Source organism: Electrona antarctica (genome assembly GCF_951216825.1).
Source record: "Electrona antarctica genome assembly, contig: scaffold_320, whole genome shotgun sequence".
Lineage (NCBI taxonomy): Eukaryota > Metazoa > Chordata > Actinopteri > Myctophiformes > Myctophidae > Electrona > Electrona antarctica.
Window position 1 is genome coordinate 55,955 of NW_027637651.1, and position 13,843 is coordinate 69,797.

At 47.0% G+C, this 13,843-nt stretch overlaps 2 protein-coding genes across 4 annotated transcripts in view; both read left to right on the forward strand.

The window, feature by feature from the left end:
• Positions 1 to 6,785, forward strand: part of LOC306918743 (uncharacterized protein) — a 30,731-nt gene extending 23,946 nt beyond the window's left edge. For all 3 annotated transcript variants that reach the window (XM_079531608.1, XM_079531609.1, XM_079531610.1), the window contains exons 9-10: positions 2,861 to 3,030; positions 5,737 to 6,785. In XM_079531608.1, coding sequence (XP_079387734.1) covers positions 2,861 to 3,030; positions 5,737 to 5,954 — 388 coding nt within the window. In that variant the 3' untranslated portion in view covers positions 5,955 to 6,785. The remainder of the gene's footprint in view (positions 1 to 2,860; positions 3,031 to 5,736) is intronic.
• Positions 6,786 to 8,771: 1,986 nt separating this feature from the next.
• cep85l (centrosomal protein 85L) overlaps positions 8,772 to 13,843 on the forward strand; it is a gene marked incomplete at its 5' end in the record, with an annotated part of 36,202 nt that continues 31,130 nt past the window's right edge. Inside the window, one exon of the mRNA XM_079531611.1 lies at positions 8,772 to 8,793. Within this exon, the coding sequence (XP_079387737.1) occupies positions 8,772 to 8,793 (22 nt within the window). The remainder of the gene's footprint in view (positions 8,794 to 13,843) is intronic.

A 13,843-nucleotide genomic window follows, 5' to 3' on the forward strand; every position in this document is an offset into this window, starting at 1 on the left:
ATGTGTCCAGAGCATAGCCTACTGTAGGCCTGGTAGACTAGATTTAGAAGTCATGTGTCCAGTGCATAGCCTACTGCAGGCCTGGTTGACTAGATTTAGAAGACATTTGAAATCACAGACAATATCCAGTCTAATATCATTTGGATAGAACGAAAACATTGCATGGATGCAACTGGGACGTATCCTCAGTGATGTATCCTGAGGTCATCACCTGGGACGTATCCTCAGTGATGTATCCTAAGGTCATCACCTGGAGCGTATCCTCAGTGATGTATCCTAAGGTCATCACCTGGGACGTATCCTCAGTGATGTATCCTGAGGTCATCACATGGGACGTATCCTCAGTGATGTATACTAAGGTCATCACCTGGGACGTATCCTCAGTGATGTATCCTAAGGTCCCCACCTGGGACGTATCCTCAGTGATGTATCCTGAGGTCACCACCTGGGAAGTATCCTCAGTGATGTATCCCAAGGTCGTCACCTGGGACGTATCCTCAGTGATGTATCCCGAGGTAGTCACCTGGGACGTATCCTCAGTGATGTATCCTGAGGTCATCACCTGGGACGTATCCTCAGTGATGTATCCCGAGGTAGTCACCTGGGACGTATCCTCAGTGATGTATCCTGAGGTCATCACCTGGGACGTATCCTCAGTGATGTATCCTCAGTGATGTATCCTGAGGTCATCGGGGTTTCGGGTCTCGCGAACATCACAGCCCTCACTCAGGTGACCCAGCCGGGGTGATCAAGTCCCGACTTACGTCCCAGTAGCTACCCTCGATCAGACCACTAGGGAAAGACCAGGGCCACACAATCCGTTGGAACCACCCCAGAACTACTATGCCAGGACTGAGAGGTACAATTCTGGTATAATATGATACAAGTAAGACGCGCGAACGCGGGAAGTGAACGCAGCTCGTAAATTGCAATAACAACAATTAGAATGAATTACGTCGTTTTTTTTAAGTTCTAAGTATTTTATTTTTTAAGTGGTTTTTTTTAGTGTGCGTTTTTTCTTAAAGTTCCTTTTACTTCTTTTTGAAGTTGTGGTTTTTTTTTGTGTTGTGTTTGATTCAGCTGCGCCCTCTAGTGGCGGGTGGGTGGTGTTACATCGTGACACACAGACTGCTAGGTCTCATAGTTAGTGCTCACTGCGTTCGCAATAATATTGATACTAGTGATGTCCCCATCACGTTTTAATATTGATACTAGTGATGTCCCCATCACGTTAATATTGATACTAGTGATGTCCCCATCACGTTTTAATATTGATACTAGTGATGTCCCCATCACGTTTTAATATTGATACTAGTGATGTCCCCATCACGTTAATATTGATACTAGTGATGTCCCCATCACGTTTTAATATTGATACTAGTGATGTCCCCATCACGTTTTAATATTGATACTAGTGATGTCCCCATCACGTTTTAATATTGATACTAGTGATGTCCCCATCACGTTTTAATATTGATACTAGTGATGTCCCCATCACGTTTTAATATTGATACTAGTGATGTCCCCATCACGTTTTAATATTGATACTAGTGATGTCCCCATCACGTTTTAATATTGATACTAGTGATGTCCCCATCACGTTTTAATATTGATACTAGTGATGTCCCCATCACGTTTTAATATTGATACTAGTGATGTCCCCATCACGTTAATATTGATACTAGTGATGTCCCCATCACGTTTTAATATTGATACTAGTGATGTCCCCATCACGTTAATATTGATACTAGTGATGTCCCCATCACGTTTTAATATTGATACTAGTGATGTCCCCATCACGTTTTAATATTGATACTAGTGATGTCCCCATCACGTTTTAATATTGATACTAGTGATGTCCCCATCACGTTAATATTGATACTAGTGATGTCCCCATCACGTTTTAATATTGATACTAGTGATGTCCCCATCACGTTTTAATATTGATACTAGTGATGTCCCCATCACGTTTTAATATTGATACTAGTGATGTCCCCATCACGTTTTAATATTGATACTAGTGATGTCCCCATCACGTTTTAATATTGATACTAGTGATGTCCCCATCACGTTAATATTGATACTAGTGATGTCCCCATCACGTTTTAATATTGATACTAGTGATGTCCCCATCACGTTTTAATATTGATACTAGTGATGTCCCCATCACGTTTTAATATTGATACTAGTGATGTCCCCATCACGTTTTAATATTGATACTAGTGATGTCCCCATCACGTTTTAATATTGATACTAGTGATGTCCCCATCACGTTTTAATATTGATACTAGTGATGTCCCCATCACGTTTTAATAATATTGATACTAGTGATGTCCCCATCACGTTGTTTTGCTTCCAATCATTTGAAAATGACGTGATCGTCCCCCGATTTCTGATCACGTGATCAAAACACTACTACTAAAATAATAAACATTATAATAATAGGGGTGTAAGGATACATTGTAACAGCGATACGATACGTATCACGATACACGGTTGACGATACGATACATGGACCATATTGGTTCATTATGACGATACGATACCATTCAATGATTTGAAAATCAAATTGCTAAAAAAACATAGTATTGATACAATGGATTAAAAACATAGTATTGATACACATAATAATAAACATAGTATTGATACAATCGATTACCAAAACTATTCGATACAAAGTCAATGTTGCCGTTTTCATTTCGATATACTTAAACTTTTCGATGCATTTACTACAGTATATCATTTACTACAGTATATAATTTACTACAGTATATCATTTACTACAGTATATCATTTACTACAGTATATCGTTAAGCCCTAATTAATAACGATGATAATAATAATGATGATGATATTCCAGGTTGTACCTGCTGTCTGGCGCTCCGGTCTACCTCGTTCACCTCCAGAGCTTCCTGCTGAGGAAGAGACAGCTTCACAACTGGATCAACATGGAGGAGAACATCTGGGCCCGCAGCGCACTGCTGGACGACCTGTATCCACATCTGGAATACCACTGGAAGATCACCCAGGGTGAGTCTGGTCTAACATCTGGAATACCAAGATCACCCAGGGTGAGTCTGGTCTAACATCTGGAATACCAAGATCACCCAGGGTGAGTCTGGTCTGTAACATCTGGAATACCAAGATCACCCAGGGTGAGTCTGGTCTAACATCTGGAATACCAAGATCACCCAGGGTGAGTCTGGTCTAACATCTGGAATACCAAGATCACCCAGGGTGAGTCTGGTCTGTAACATCTGGAATACCAAGATCACCCAGGGTGAGTCTGGTCTAACATCTGGAATACCAAGATCACCCAGGGTGAGTCTAGTCTAACATCTGGAATACCAAGATCACCCAGGGTGAGTCTGGTCTAACATCTGGAATATAAGATCACCCAGGGTGAGTCTGGTCTGTAACATCTGGAATACCAAGATCACCCAGGGTGAGTCTGGTCTAACATCTGGAATACCAAGATCACCCAGGGTGAGTCTGGTCTAACATCTGGAATACCAAGATCACCCAGGGTGAGTCTGGTCTAACATCTGGAATATAAGATCACCCAGGGTGAGTCTGGTCTAACATCTGGAATACCAAGATCACCCAGGGTGAGTCTGGTCTAACATCTGGAATACCAAGATCAGCTTTGGGCTTTGGGCTTACCCGGTATCGATAAGCTTTGGGCTTATCGAGTACCCGGTATCGATAAGCTTTGGGCTTATCGAGTACCCGGTATCGATAAGCTTTGCGCTTATCGAGTACCCGGTATCGATAAGCTTTGGGCTTATCGAGTACCCGGTATCGATAAGCTTTGGGCTTATCGAGTACCCGGTATCGATAAGCTTCGGGCTTATCGAGTACCCGGTATAGATAAGCTTCGGGCTTATCGAGTACCCGGTATCGATAAGCTTTGGGCTTATCGAGTACCCGGTATCGATAAGCTTTGGGTTTATCGAGTACCCGGTATCGATAAGCTTTGGGCTTATCGAGTACCCGGTATAGATAAGCTTTGGGCTTATCGAGTACCCGGTATCGATAAGCTTTGGGCTTATCGAGTACCCGGTATAGATAAGCTTTGGGCTTATCGAGTACCCGGTATAGATAAGCTTCGGGCTTATCGAGTACCCGGTATCGATAAGCTTCGGGCTTATCGAGTACCCGGTATCGATAAGCTTTGGGCTTATCGAGTACCCGGTATAGATAAGCTTCGGGCTTATCGAGTACCCTGTATCAATAAGCTTTGTTTGTTTTTGTACAGTGTACAGTATGTGGCCCATGGTGACATTGATCAATTCTTGGTAAAAAAAAAAGCTTCTAATATATTATTTAGGCCCCAAAATCTATAAATCTCACATTTAGGCAACCGGCCGGTTCCACGCGCTGCACAAGTTCCCCTTTTTTCACTTGAGCACCTGCCCCTCTAAATGTCTGTGCACGCCACTGCTGACACACACACACACACACACACACACACACACACACACACACACACACACACACACACACACACACCTCTGTATCGTTCCTATTGGTTTGCTCCCAATCTTCTCTGATACACATACAACCAAATGGACCAGTTAGGGTCCATTTGGTTCTTGTATTTCAACATCACTGGTTCTCAAACAATTTCAGGTCGAGGACCCCCAGAATTACCCCATCTCCAAATATTTTAGATTTCAGGAATCGGATCTACAGGCTCATAGCTACGAGCTTGTAGATCTGCTATATTTGGAAAATCGTGAAAATGTGATGGATGAATGAATTGAATATATATATTATTTCAGAGCTTTTAACCCATTCTGGGCGGGAACCCCTTTTGGTGTTTTAAAGCATTAAGTTATACTTGAAAAATAGCAGATCTACAAGCTTGTAGCGCGGCACTCGCGCTACGAGCTTGTAGGTCTGCTATTTTTGTAAAATCGTGAAATGTTGCGCAAAGCTTTGAATACCTCGAGGTGCTGAAGGGCTTCGTGCTGCTCGCGGCCAAAGCCAAGATGGCCGCCGCCGCTCCGCCGTGCTCACCGGCGTGTTCCCGCCGCCAACGGCTCTACAGGGTAGATGACGTCACCCCCCCCCCCCCCCCGTGTGTCGGACACACAGAATGCTATAGAGGGTATGCGTGTGACATCATCATCAAACCAGGAGGTTATGCAGGAACGCCTACTGAGTGGCAAAAAACTACTTTCTGGCCTTGACAGCCCATACATCCACACAGAAAAGTCTTATCTGATTGCATTAAACAACATTAAACAATGTTACACTCACTTTGCCTGTTGCTTTGCCACTCTATTTGCCACTCGATGTGCCATTCACTTTAAGCATGCGCATACTCTCTATACAGGGGTAGCTAACCTGCCCACGGTTTGCCTGGCAACTAACTAACCCACCCTAACTACTTTCTTTTTAATAACATTTGGGCGCGGTCTGCTATTTTTGTAAAATCGTGAAATGTGGCGCAAAGCTTTGAATGTATTCTTTCAGAGCGAACGTTTTTAACTCAAATCTTTGCTTCTGGGAGGTCCTTGACATCAAAATGTTTGAGAACAACTGACATAGAAACATGAGGGTTTTTCAGAAAACTGTCAGGATTTAGAAATCATTTGTAGAATCGTCCTCAGGTCTAAATGCAGGCTAATATCTTATTGTATCAACATCTTATTGTATCAATATCTTATTGTATCAATATCTTGTATCAATATCTTATTGTATCAATATCTTATTGTGTGTTAACTCTAGAGTCTCTCGCGGGACACTGCGTGTCGGCGAAGCTCAGCCGTCTCATCTGGCTGTACCTGAACTCCGGCCAGCTGCTCTACCTCGAGGCGCTGAAGGGCTTCGTGCTGCTCGCGGCCAAAGCCAAGATTGCCGCCGCCGCTTACCGCCTGAGCACCGAGCGCCACTCCGCCGCGCTCACCGGCGTGTTCCCGCCGCCAACGGCTCTACAGGGTAGATGACATCACCCCCCCCCCCGTGTGCCGGACACACAGAATAAGATACAGGGGTAGCTAACCTGCCCACGGTTTGCCTGGCAATTAACTAACTAACCCACCCTAACTACTTTCTTTTTAATAACATTTGGGCGCTTGTCCAGGACTGGGAAAACAAAATTAAGTTAAAATAGTTTTAGCTCTCTGTGTATATATACGTGTTTTAACTCTGAGTATGTACAAATGTTTCTGAGAAGTCTTTCTCTCAAAATGTAATTTTTAGACTACAAATGTTACAAATGGATGAAGTTGACAGCAGATTTGACTGCGATGTTAAAACGCTAGAAGGAATAGGCATGTTGACGAGCTAAACAAAACATGTATATTTTAGTAAAGTCTACGTTTTTAGACGAGAACATCATTGGACCCCATGTTAGGTAGATGCTTGTTTCATATAGATATTGCTTTTTGTAAATATGAATTTTGTAAATCACTTTTTAATCAAACGGTTTTTTATTATATATCTTTTTTTATCCTTTAGTTGATTTTGTTCATAACACTTAAAGGCATCTTTACGCCTATATGTAAATACTGTGTATATAAGGGTTTTTTTTTGGGGGGGGGGGGGGGGGGCAGACGATTGCCACAGAATCTGTTTTTAGAATCTGTCACGAAGAATTTCACTGATATCTGATGTTGCCTGATTCCTAACCACTGCATGTGCAATATTTTACCGCTTAAATCAGTTTTTGTTTTTATTTTACAGTAATGGATACATTCTATGAATGTTTGGACCGTATCAATCATTGTGTACAGCATCTCGGGTGGTTTATCAATAAACCGGTTCAGTGAAATCAATTTGGTTTCTTTTTTCAATTGACTTTATGTACAGTTGGACTGTAACTATCCATATGTTCTTGATTGATTCTATTGTTTACGTCTCAAATAATGAGTTTTCTTAGGGTTTTAATTTATTGACAAGAATGTCTACAAATAGAATCTCATACAGTACGTCACAAGTGTCTAAAAATGGCTACAAATCCATGATCTACCATAAAATAACTTCATAGACTCATACATCCATAGACTCATACACAACACCTGGTGGTCTATTAGAGTAATGTTAACTCCATAGACTCATACACAACACCTGGTGGTCTATTAGAGTAATGTTAACTCCATAGACTCATACACAACACCTGGGGGTCTATTAGAGTAATGTTAACTCCATAGACTCATACACAACACCTGGGGGTCTATTAGAGTAATGTTAACTCCATACAAAACACCTGGGGGTCTATTAGAGTAATGTTAACTCCATAGACACATACACAACACCTGGGGGTCTATTAGAGTAATGTTAACTCCATAGACACATACAAAACACCTGGGGGTATTTTAGAGTAATGTTAACTCCATAGACACATACAGAACACCTGGAGGTCTATTAGAGTAATGTTAACTCCATAGACGCATACACAACACCTGGGGATCTATTAGAGTAATGTTAACTCCATAGACACATACACAACACCTGGGGGTCTATTAGAGTAATGTTAACTCCATAGACACATACACAACACCTGGGGGTCTATTAGAGTAATGTTAACTCCATAGACACATACACAACACCTGGGGGTCTATTAGAGTAATGTTAACTCCATAGACACATACACAACACCTGGGGGCGGGGGTGGGGCGGGGGTGGGGCAGGGCGGGACTCACCAGCTACAGAAACGCCCTGTAATATCTCTGAAGACTGAAAGTGGTTGATTTGAGGGAAGGAAGGAAAGAAATGAGACAAGGAAGTGTCCTTTAGTCCTCTGTATGAATGAAGTGATCACATTGCACGCACGCACGCACGCGCACACGCACGCACGCACGCACGCGCGCGCGCGCACACGCAGACAGACAGACTTATTGATCCGGCCAAGATGGACTGAAACATGACCCTCTAGTCAGTTCTATGAAGGTCACAAAAAAGTGTGTGTGGGTGCGTGCGTGCGTGCGTGCGTGCGTGCGTGCGTGCGTGCGTGCGTGCGTGCGTGCGTGCGTGTAACAGGAGCTGCTAATGGCCTCTAAGCTCCACATCAGACACAGGATGCTCTGGTCAATAATAGAACAGTATTGACCGGTTTGGTTCCTCCCGAGCGAGCACGCACGCACAAAGATTTGAGTTAAAAATGTTCGCTCTGAAAGAATATATATATAAAGATTTGTAAGACATTTTCACGATTTTTCAAAAATAGCAGATCTAGGCACCGCGCTACGAGCTTGTAGATCTGCTATTTATCAACAGCTAAAGTACATAATGGTAAAAAACATAATGGTTAAAACACAAAGGGGTTCCTGAGTTGAATGGGCTGACCTTTGACCTGTAATGTCGTCGAGGCTATACTGTAGTTTGACCTTTGACCTGTAAGGTCGTCGAGGCTATAGTTTGACCTTTGACCTGTGAGGTCGTCGAGGCTATAGTTTGACTTTTGACCTGTGAGGTCGTCACACGTGGATAAAACTGTCACTGCAAGTTTTTTTGTTTCTCGGCGTGTGGCTTCACTTCCTGTCACAACACCTTCACTTCCTGTCACAACGAACGCTTTGAAAGTTGAACTGTCAAAACTCTCTCTCTCTCTCTCACACACTTCCTGGTCCATTTGGTTCCACTTCTGTATTCTCTGACAGAGAGAAACACCTCGACAGTCACAGCTAGACCCTCTAACCCAGACACACATCACCGTGTCTGTTCTGAATGCTTCTTATTTCACCTTCAGATCATTTAGTAATAATAATAATAATAATAATAATTAGTTCTGATTTCAAGCCTCTCGTCTGCTTGAAGGACACATGAGGAACTCTCCACACTGTCGTAAGTAACGTCTGTCTGTCTGTCTGTCTGTCTGTCTGTCTGTCTGTCTTCCTGCTTCAACAAATGGTGATATTTGAACCTTCTTGTGGTGTTGATCATTCAATGCAGTGATCACTTATTGGCAGGAATTCAAATCTAATGGATTTGATCTCATGAGAGAGAGAGAGAGAGAGGGGGCAGAGAGAGAGGGGGGAGAGAGAGAGGGGTTGGAGAGGGAGAGAGAGAGGGGGGGAGGGAGAGAGAGAGGGGTTGGAGAGAGGGGGAGAGGGAGAGAGAGGGGGGGAGGGAGAGAGAGAGGGGTTGGAGAGAGGGGGAGAGGGAGAGAGAGGGGGGGAGGGAGAGAGAGAGAGGAGAGTCTTAAAACTCAAACTGTACACAGGGGGCAGACTGGGCTAGCGGACACGGCTCCGCTCTAGGGGGCAGACTGGGCTAGCGGACACGGCTCCGCTCTAGGGGGCAGACTGGGCTAGCGGACACGGCTCCGCTCTAGGGGGCAGACTGGGCTAGCGGACACGGCTCCGCTCTAGGGGGCAGACTGGGCTAGCGGACACGGCTCCGCTCTAGGGGGCAGACTGGGCTAGCGGACACGGCTCCGCTCTAGGGGGCAGACTGGGCTAGCGGACACGGCTCCGCTCTAGGGGGCAGACTGGGCTAGCGGACACGGCTCCGCTCTAGGGGGCAGACTGGGCTAGCGGACACGGCTCCGCTCTAGGGGGCAGACTGGGCTAGCGGACACGGCTCCGCTCTAGGGGGCAGACTGGGCTAGCGGACACGGCTCCGCTCTAGGGGGCAGACTGGGCTAGCGGACACGGCTCCGCTCTAGGGGGCAGACTGGGCTAGCGGACACGGCTCCGCTCTAGGGGGCAGACTGGGCTAGCGGACACGGCTCCGCTCTTTTCAAGGACCTCAACAAACCACAGGAAGTTGTTTTATCAAAGTGCTTTTATCAGACTGTGTGTGTGCGTGCGTGCGTGCGTGCGTGCGTGCGTGCGTGCGTGCGTGCGTGCGTGCGTGCGTGCGTGCGTGCGTGCGTGCGTGCGTGCGTGCGTGCGTGCGTGCGTGCGTGGGGAATGAATGAATTAATTCATTCAAGTTTTATTTATTCTCTAAATTCCACTGAGTAATTAAAGTAATTTTCAGTGTAGGTATTATAGTAGGAATACAATATCATATAGAAACACATCAGAATACATCAGAACAGGGCTGGGACCATGGAGAGGAGCCACTATATTTCCACACTCACTCCCTAGAGGTAGAGGGCCACATATTACTGTCGTAGCAAAAATAGCCGATCTACAAGCTCAAAACGCGTCGCGTTTTTAGCTTTATGTAATTTCAAATGCCTTTAATTATACGTGTGTTGAAGCATTGAAGCTACTCATTTAGACTGAAGTAATTAAAGCAGGTCATGTTTGCGTGTCGTAGAATTATAAACAGCTGAAACCAATATTATATCAGTTATTCTGACATTAACCTGAGGGCCACATTAAGTGAAGGTGGGGGCCGCATGTGGCCCCTCGGGGCCACCAGTTGCCCACCCCTGCATCAGAAAATCAGGAAAAGAAAAACGAAAGGTATAAAGGTTTACAAATAAAAAGATAAGACACATTTCAAAATGATCTAAAAACAGTTACATATGGGGGGGGTCTGTGTGCTCACCAAGGTTTAAAACAGGTACATATGGTGGGGGTCTGTGTGCTCACCAAGGTTTAAAACAGTTACATATGGTGGGGGTCTGTGTGCTCACCAAGGTTTAAAACAGGTACATATGGTGGGGGTCTGTGTGCTCACCAAGGTTTAAAACAGGTACATATGGGTGGGGTCTGTGTGCTCACCAAGGTTTAAAACAGGTACATATGGGTGGGGTCTGTGTGCTCACCAAGGTTTAAAACAGTTACATATGGGGGGGGTCTGTGTGGGGGGGGGGTCTGTGTGGGGGGGGGGTCTGTGTGGGGGGGGTCTGTTTGTGGGGGGGTCTGTGTGGGGGGGGGTCTGTGTGGGGGGGGGGTCTGTGTGGGGGGGGTCTGTGTGGGGGGGGTCTGTGGGGGGGGGGTCTGTGTGCTCACCAAGGTTTAAAACGACTCAGGGGAACCAATGTCGTTTGCAGGTCGTTCCATGTATTATTAGGGCCACAGAAGCTAAAAGCAGATCTAACCAGTTCAGAGTTAACTTTTGGTACCTTGAATTTGGGGAAACCACTTGACCTGGTGTGGTAGGGCTCAGAGTCCTTGACCTGGTGTGGTAGGGCTCAGAGTCCTTGACCTGGTGTGGTAGGGCTCAGAGTCCTTGACCTGGTGTGGTAGGGCTCAGAGTCCTTGACAGGGTGTGGTAGGGCTCAGAGTCCTTGACCTGGTGTGGTAGGGTTCAGAGTCCTTGACCTGGTGTGGTAGGGTTCAGAGTCCTTGACAGGGTGTGGTAGGGTTCAGAGTCCTTGACAGGGTGTGGTAGGGTTCAGAGTCCTTGACAGGGTGTGGTATGGTTCAGAGTCCTTGACCTGGTGTGGTAGGGTTCAGAGTCCTTGACAGGGTGTGGTAGGGGTCAGAGTCCTTGACAGGGTGTGGTAGGGTTCAGAGTCCTTGACAGGGTGTGGTAGGGTTCAGAGTCCTTGACAGGGTGTGGTAGGGTTCAGAGTCCTTGACCTGGTGTGGTAGGGTTCAGAGTCCTTGACAGGGTGTGGTAGGGGTCAGAGTCCTTGACAGGGTGTGGTAGGGGTCAGAGTCCTTGACAGGGTGTGGTAGGGGTCAGAGTCCTTGACAGGGTGTGGTAGGGTTCAGAGTCCTTGACAGGGTGTGGTAGGGGTCAGAGTCCTTGACAGGGTGTGGTAGGGTTCAGAGTCCTTGACAGGGTGTGGTAGGGTTCAGAGTCCTTGACAGGGTGTGGTATGGTTCAGAGTCCTTGACCTGGTGTGGTAGGGTTCAGAGTCCTTGACAGGGTGTGGTAGGGTTCAGAGTCCTTGACAGGGTGTGGTAGGGTTCAGAGTCCTTGACAGGGTGTGGTAGGGTTCAGAGTCCTTGACCTGGTGTGGTAGGGTTCAGAGTCCTTGACAGGGTGTGGTAGGGGTCAGAGTCCTTGACAGGGTGTGGTAGGGTTCAGAGTCCTTGACAGGGTGTGGTAGGGTTCAGAGTCCTTGACAGGGTGTGGTATGGTTCAGAGTCCTTGACCTGGTGTGGTAGGGTTCAGAGTCCTTGACAGGGTGTGGTAGGGTTCAGAGTCCTTGACCTGGTGTGGTAGGGTTCAGAGTCCTTGACAGGGTGTGGTAGGGGTCAGAGTCCTTGACAGGGTGTGGTAGGGTTCAGAGTCCTTGACCTGGTGTGGTAGGGTTCAGAGTCCTTGACAGGGTGTGGTAGGGCTCAGAGTCCTTGACAGGGTGTGGTAGGGTTCAGAGTCCTTGACAGGGTGTGGTATGGTTCAGAGTCCTTGACAGGGTGTGGTAGGGTTCAGAGTCCTTGACCTGGTGTGGTAGGGTTCAGAGTCCTTGACAGGGTGTGGTAGGGTTCAGAGTCCTTGACAGGGTGTGGTAGGGTTCAGAGTCCTTGACAGGGTGTGGTAGGGTTCAGAGTCCTTGACCTGGTGTGGTAGGGTTCAGAGTCCTTGACAGGGTGTGGTAGGGCTCAGAGTCCTTGACAGGGTGTGGTATGGTTCAGAGTCCTTGACAGGGTGTGGTAGGGTTCAGAGTCCTTGACCTGGTGTGGTAGGGTTCAGAGTCCTTGACAGGGTGTGGTAGGGTTCAGAGTCCTTGACAGGGTGTGGTAGGGTTCAGAGTCCTTGACAGGGTGTGGTAGGGTTCAGAGTCCTTGACAGGGTGTGGTAGGGTTCAGAGTCCTTGACAGGGTGTGGTAGGGTTCAGAGTCCTTGACAGGGTGTGGTAGGGTTCAGAGTCCTTGACAGGGTGTGGTAGGGTTCAGAGTCCTTGACAGGGTGTGGTAGGGTTCAGAGTCCTTGACAGGGTGTGGTAGGGCTCAGAGTCCTTGACCTGGTGTGGTAGGGTTCAGAGTCCTTGACAGGGTGTGGTAGGGTTCAGAGTCCTTGACAGGGTGTGGTAGGGGTCAGAGTCCTTGACAGGGTGTGGTAGGGTTCAGAGTCCTTGACAGGGTGTGGTAGGGTTCAGAGTCCTTGACAGGGTGTGGTAGGGTTCAGAGTCCTTGACCTGGTGTGGTAGGGTTCAGAGTCCTTGACAGGGTGTGGTAGGGGTCAGAGTCCTTGACAGGGTGTGGTAGGGGTCAGAGTCCTTGACAGGGTGTGGTAGGGGTCAGAGTCCTTGACAGGGTGTGGTAGGGTTCAGAGTCCTTGACAGGGTGTGGTAGGGTTCAGAGTCCTTGACCTGGTGTGGTAGGGTTCAGAGTCCTTGACAGGGTGTGGTAGGGGTCAGAGTCCATGACAGGGTGTGGTAGGGTTCAGAGTCCTTGACAGGGTGTGGTAGGGGTCAGAGTCCTTGACAGGGTGTGGTAGGGGTCAGAGTCCTTGACAGGGTGTGGTAGGGTTCAGAGTCCTTGACAGGGTGTGGTAGGGTTCAGAGTCCTTGACCTGGTGTGGTAGGGTTCAGAGTCCTTGACAGGGTGTGGTAGGGTTCAGAGTCCTTGACCTGGTGTGGTAGGGTTCAGAGTCCTTGACAGGGTGTGGTAGGGCTCAGAGTCCTTGACAGGGTGTGGTAGGGCTCAGAGTCCTTGACAGGGTGTGGTAGGGCTCAGAGTCCTTGACCTGGTGTGGTAGGGCTCAGAGTCCTTGACCTGGTGTGGTAGGGCTCAGAGTCCTTGACAGGGTGTGGTAGGGTTTAGGCTCAGAGACCCACTCCAGGAAAGATGAGATGTATTTAGGACAATCTCCAAGCATGGCTTTATACAAGAACAGGTAATAAGACTAATCCATGAGTGATAAACAGAGTCTAGGGATTTTAGAGTGGATGCTGAGGCAGGTCTATAGATTATGTCTCCATAATCCAAGGCAGACATGAACACTGACAGGCAGGCAGGCAGGCAGGCAGGCAGGCAGGCAGGCAGGCAGACAGACAGACAGACAGACAGACAGACAGACAGACAGACAGACAGACAGG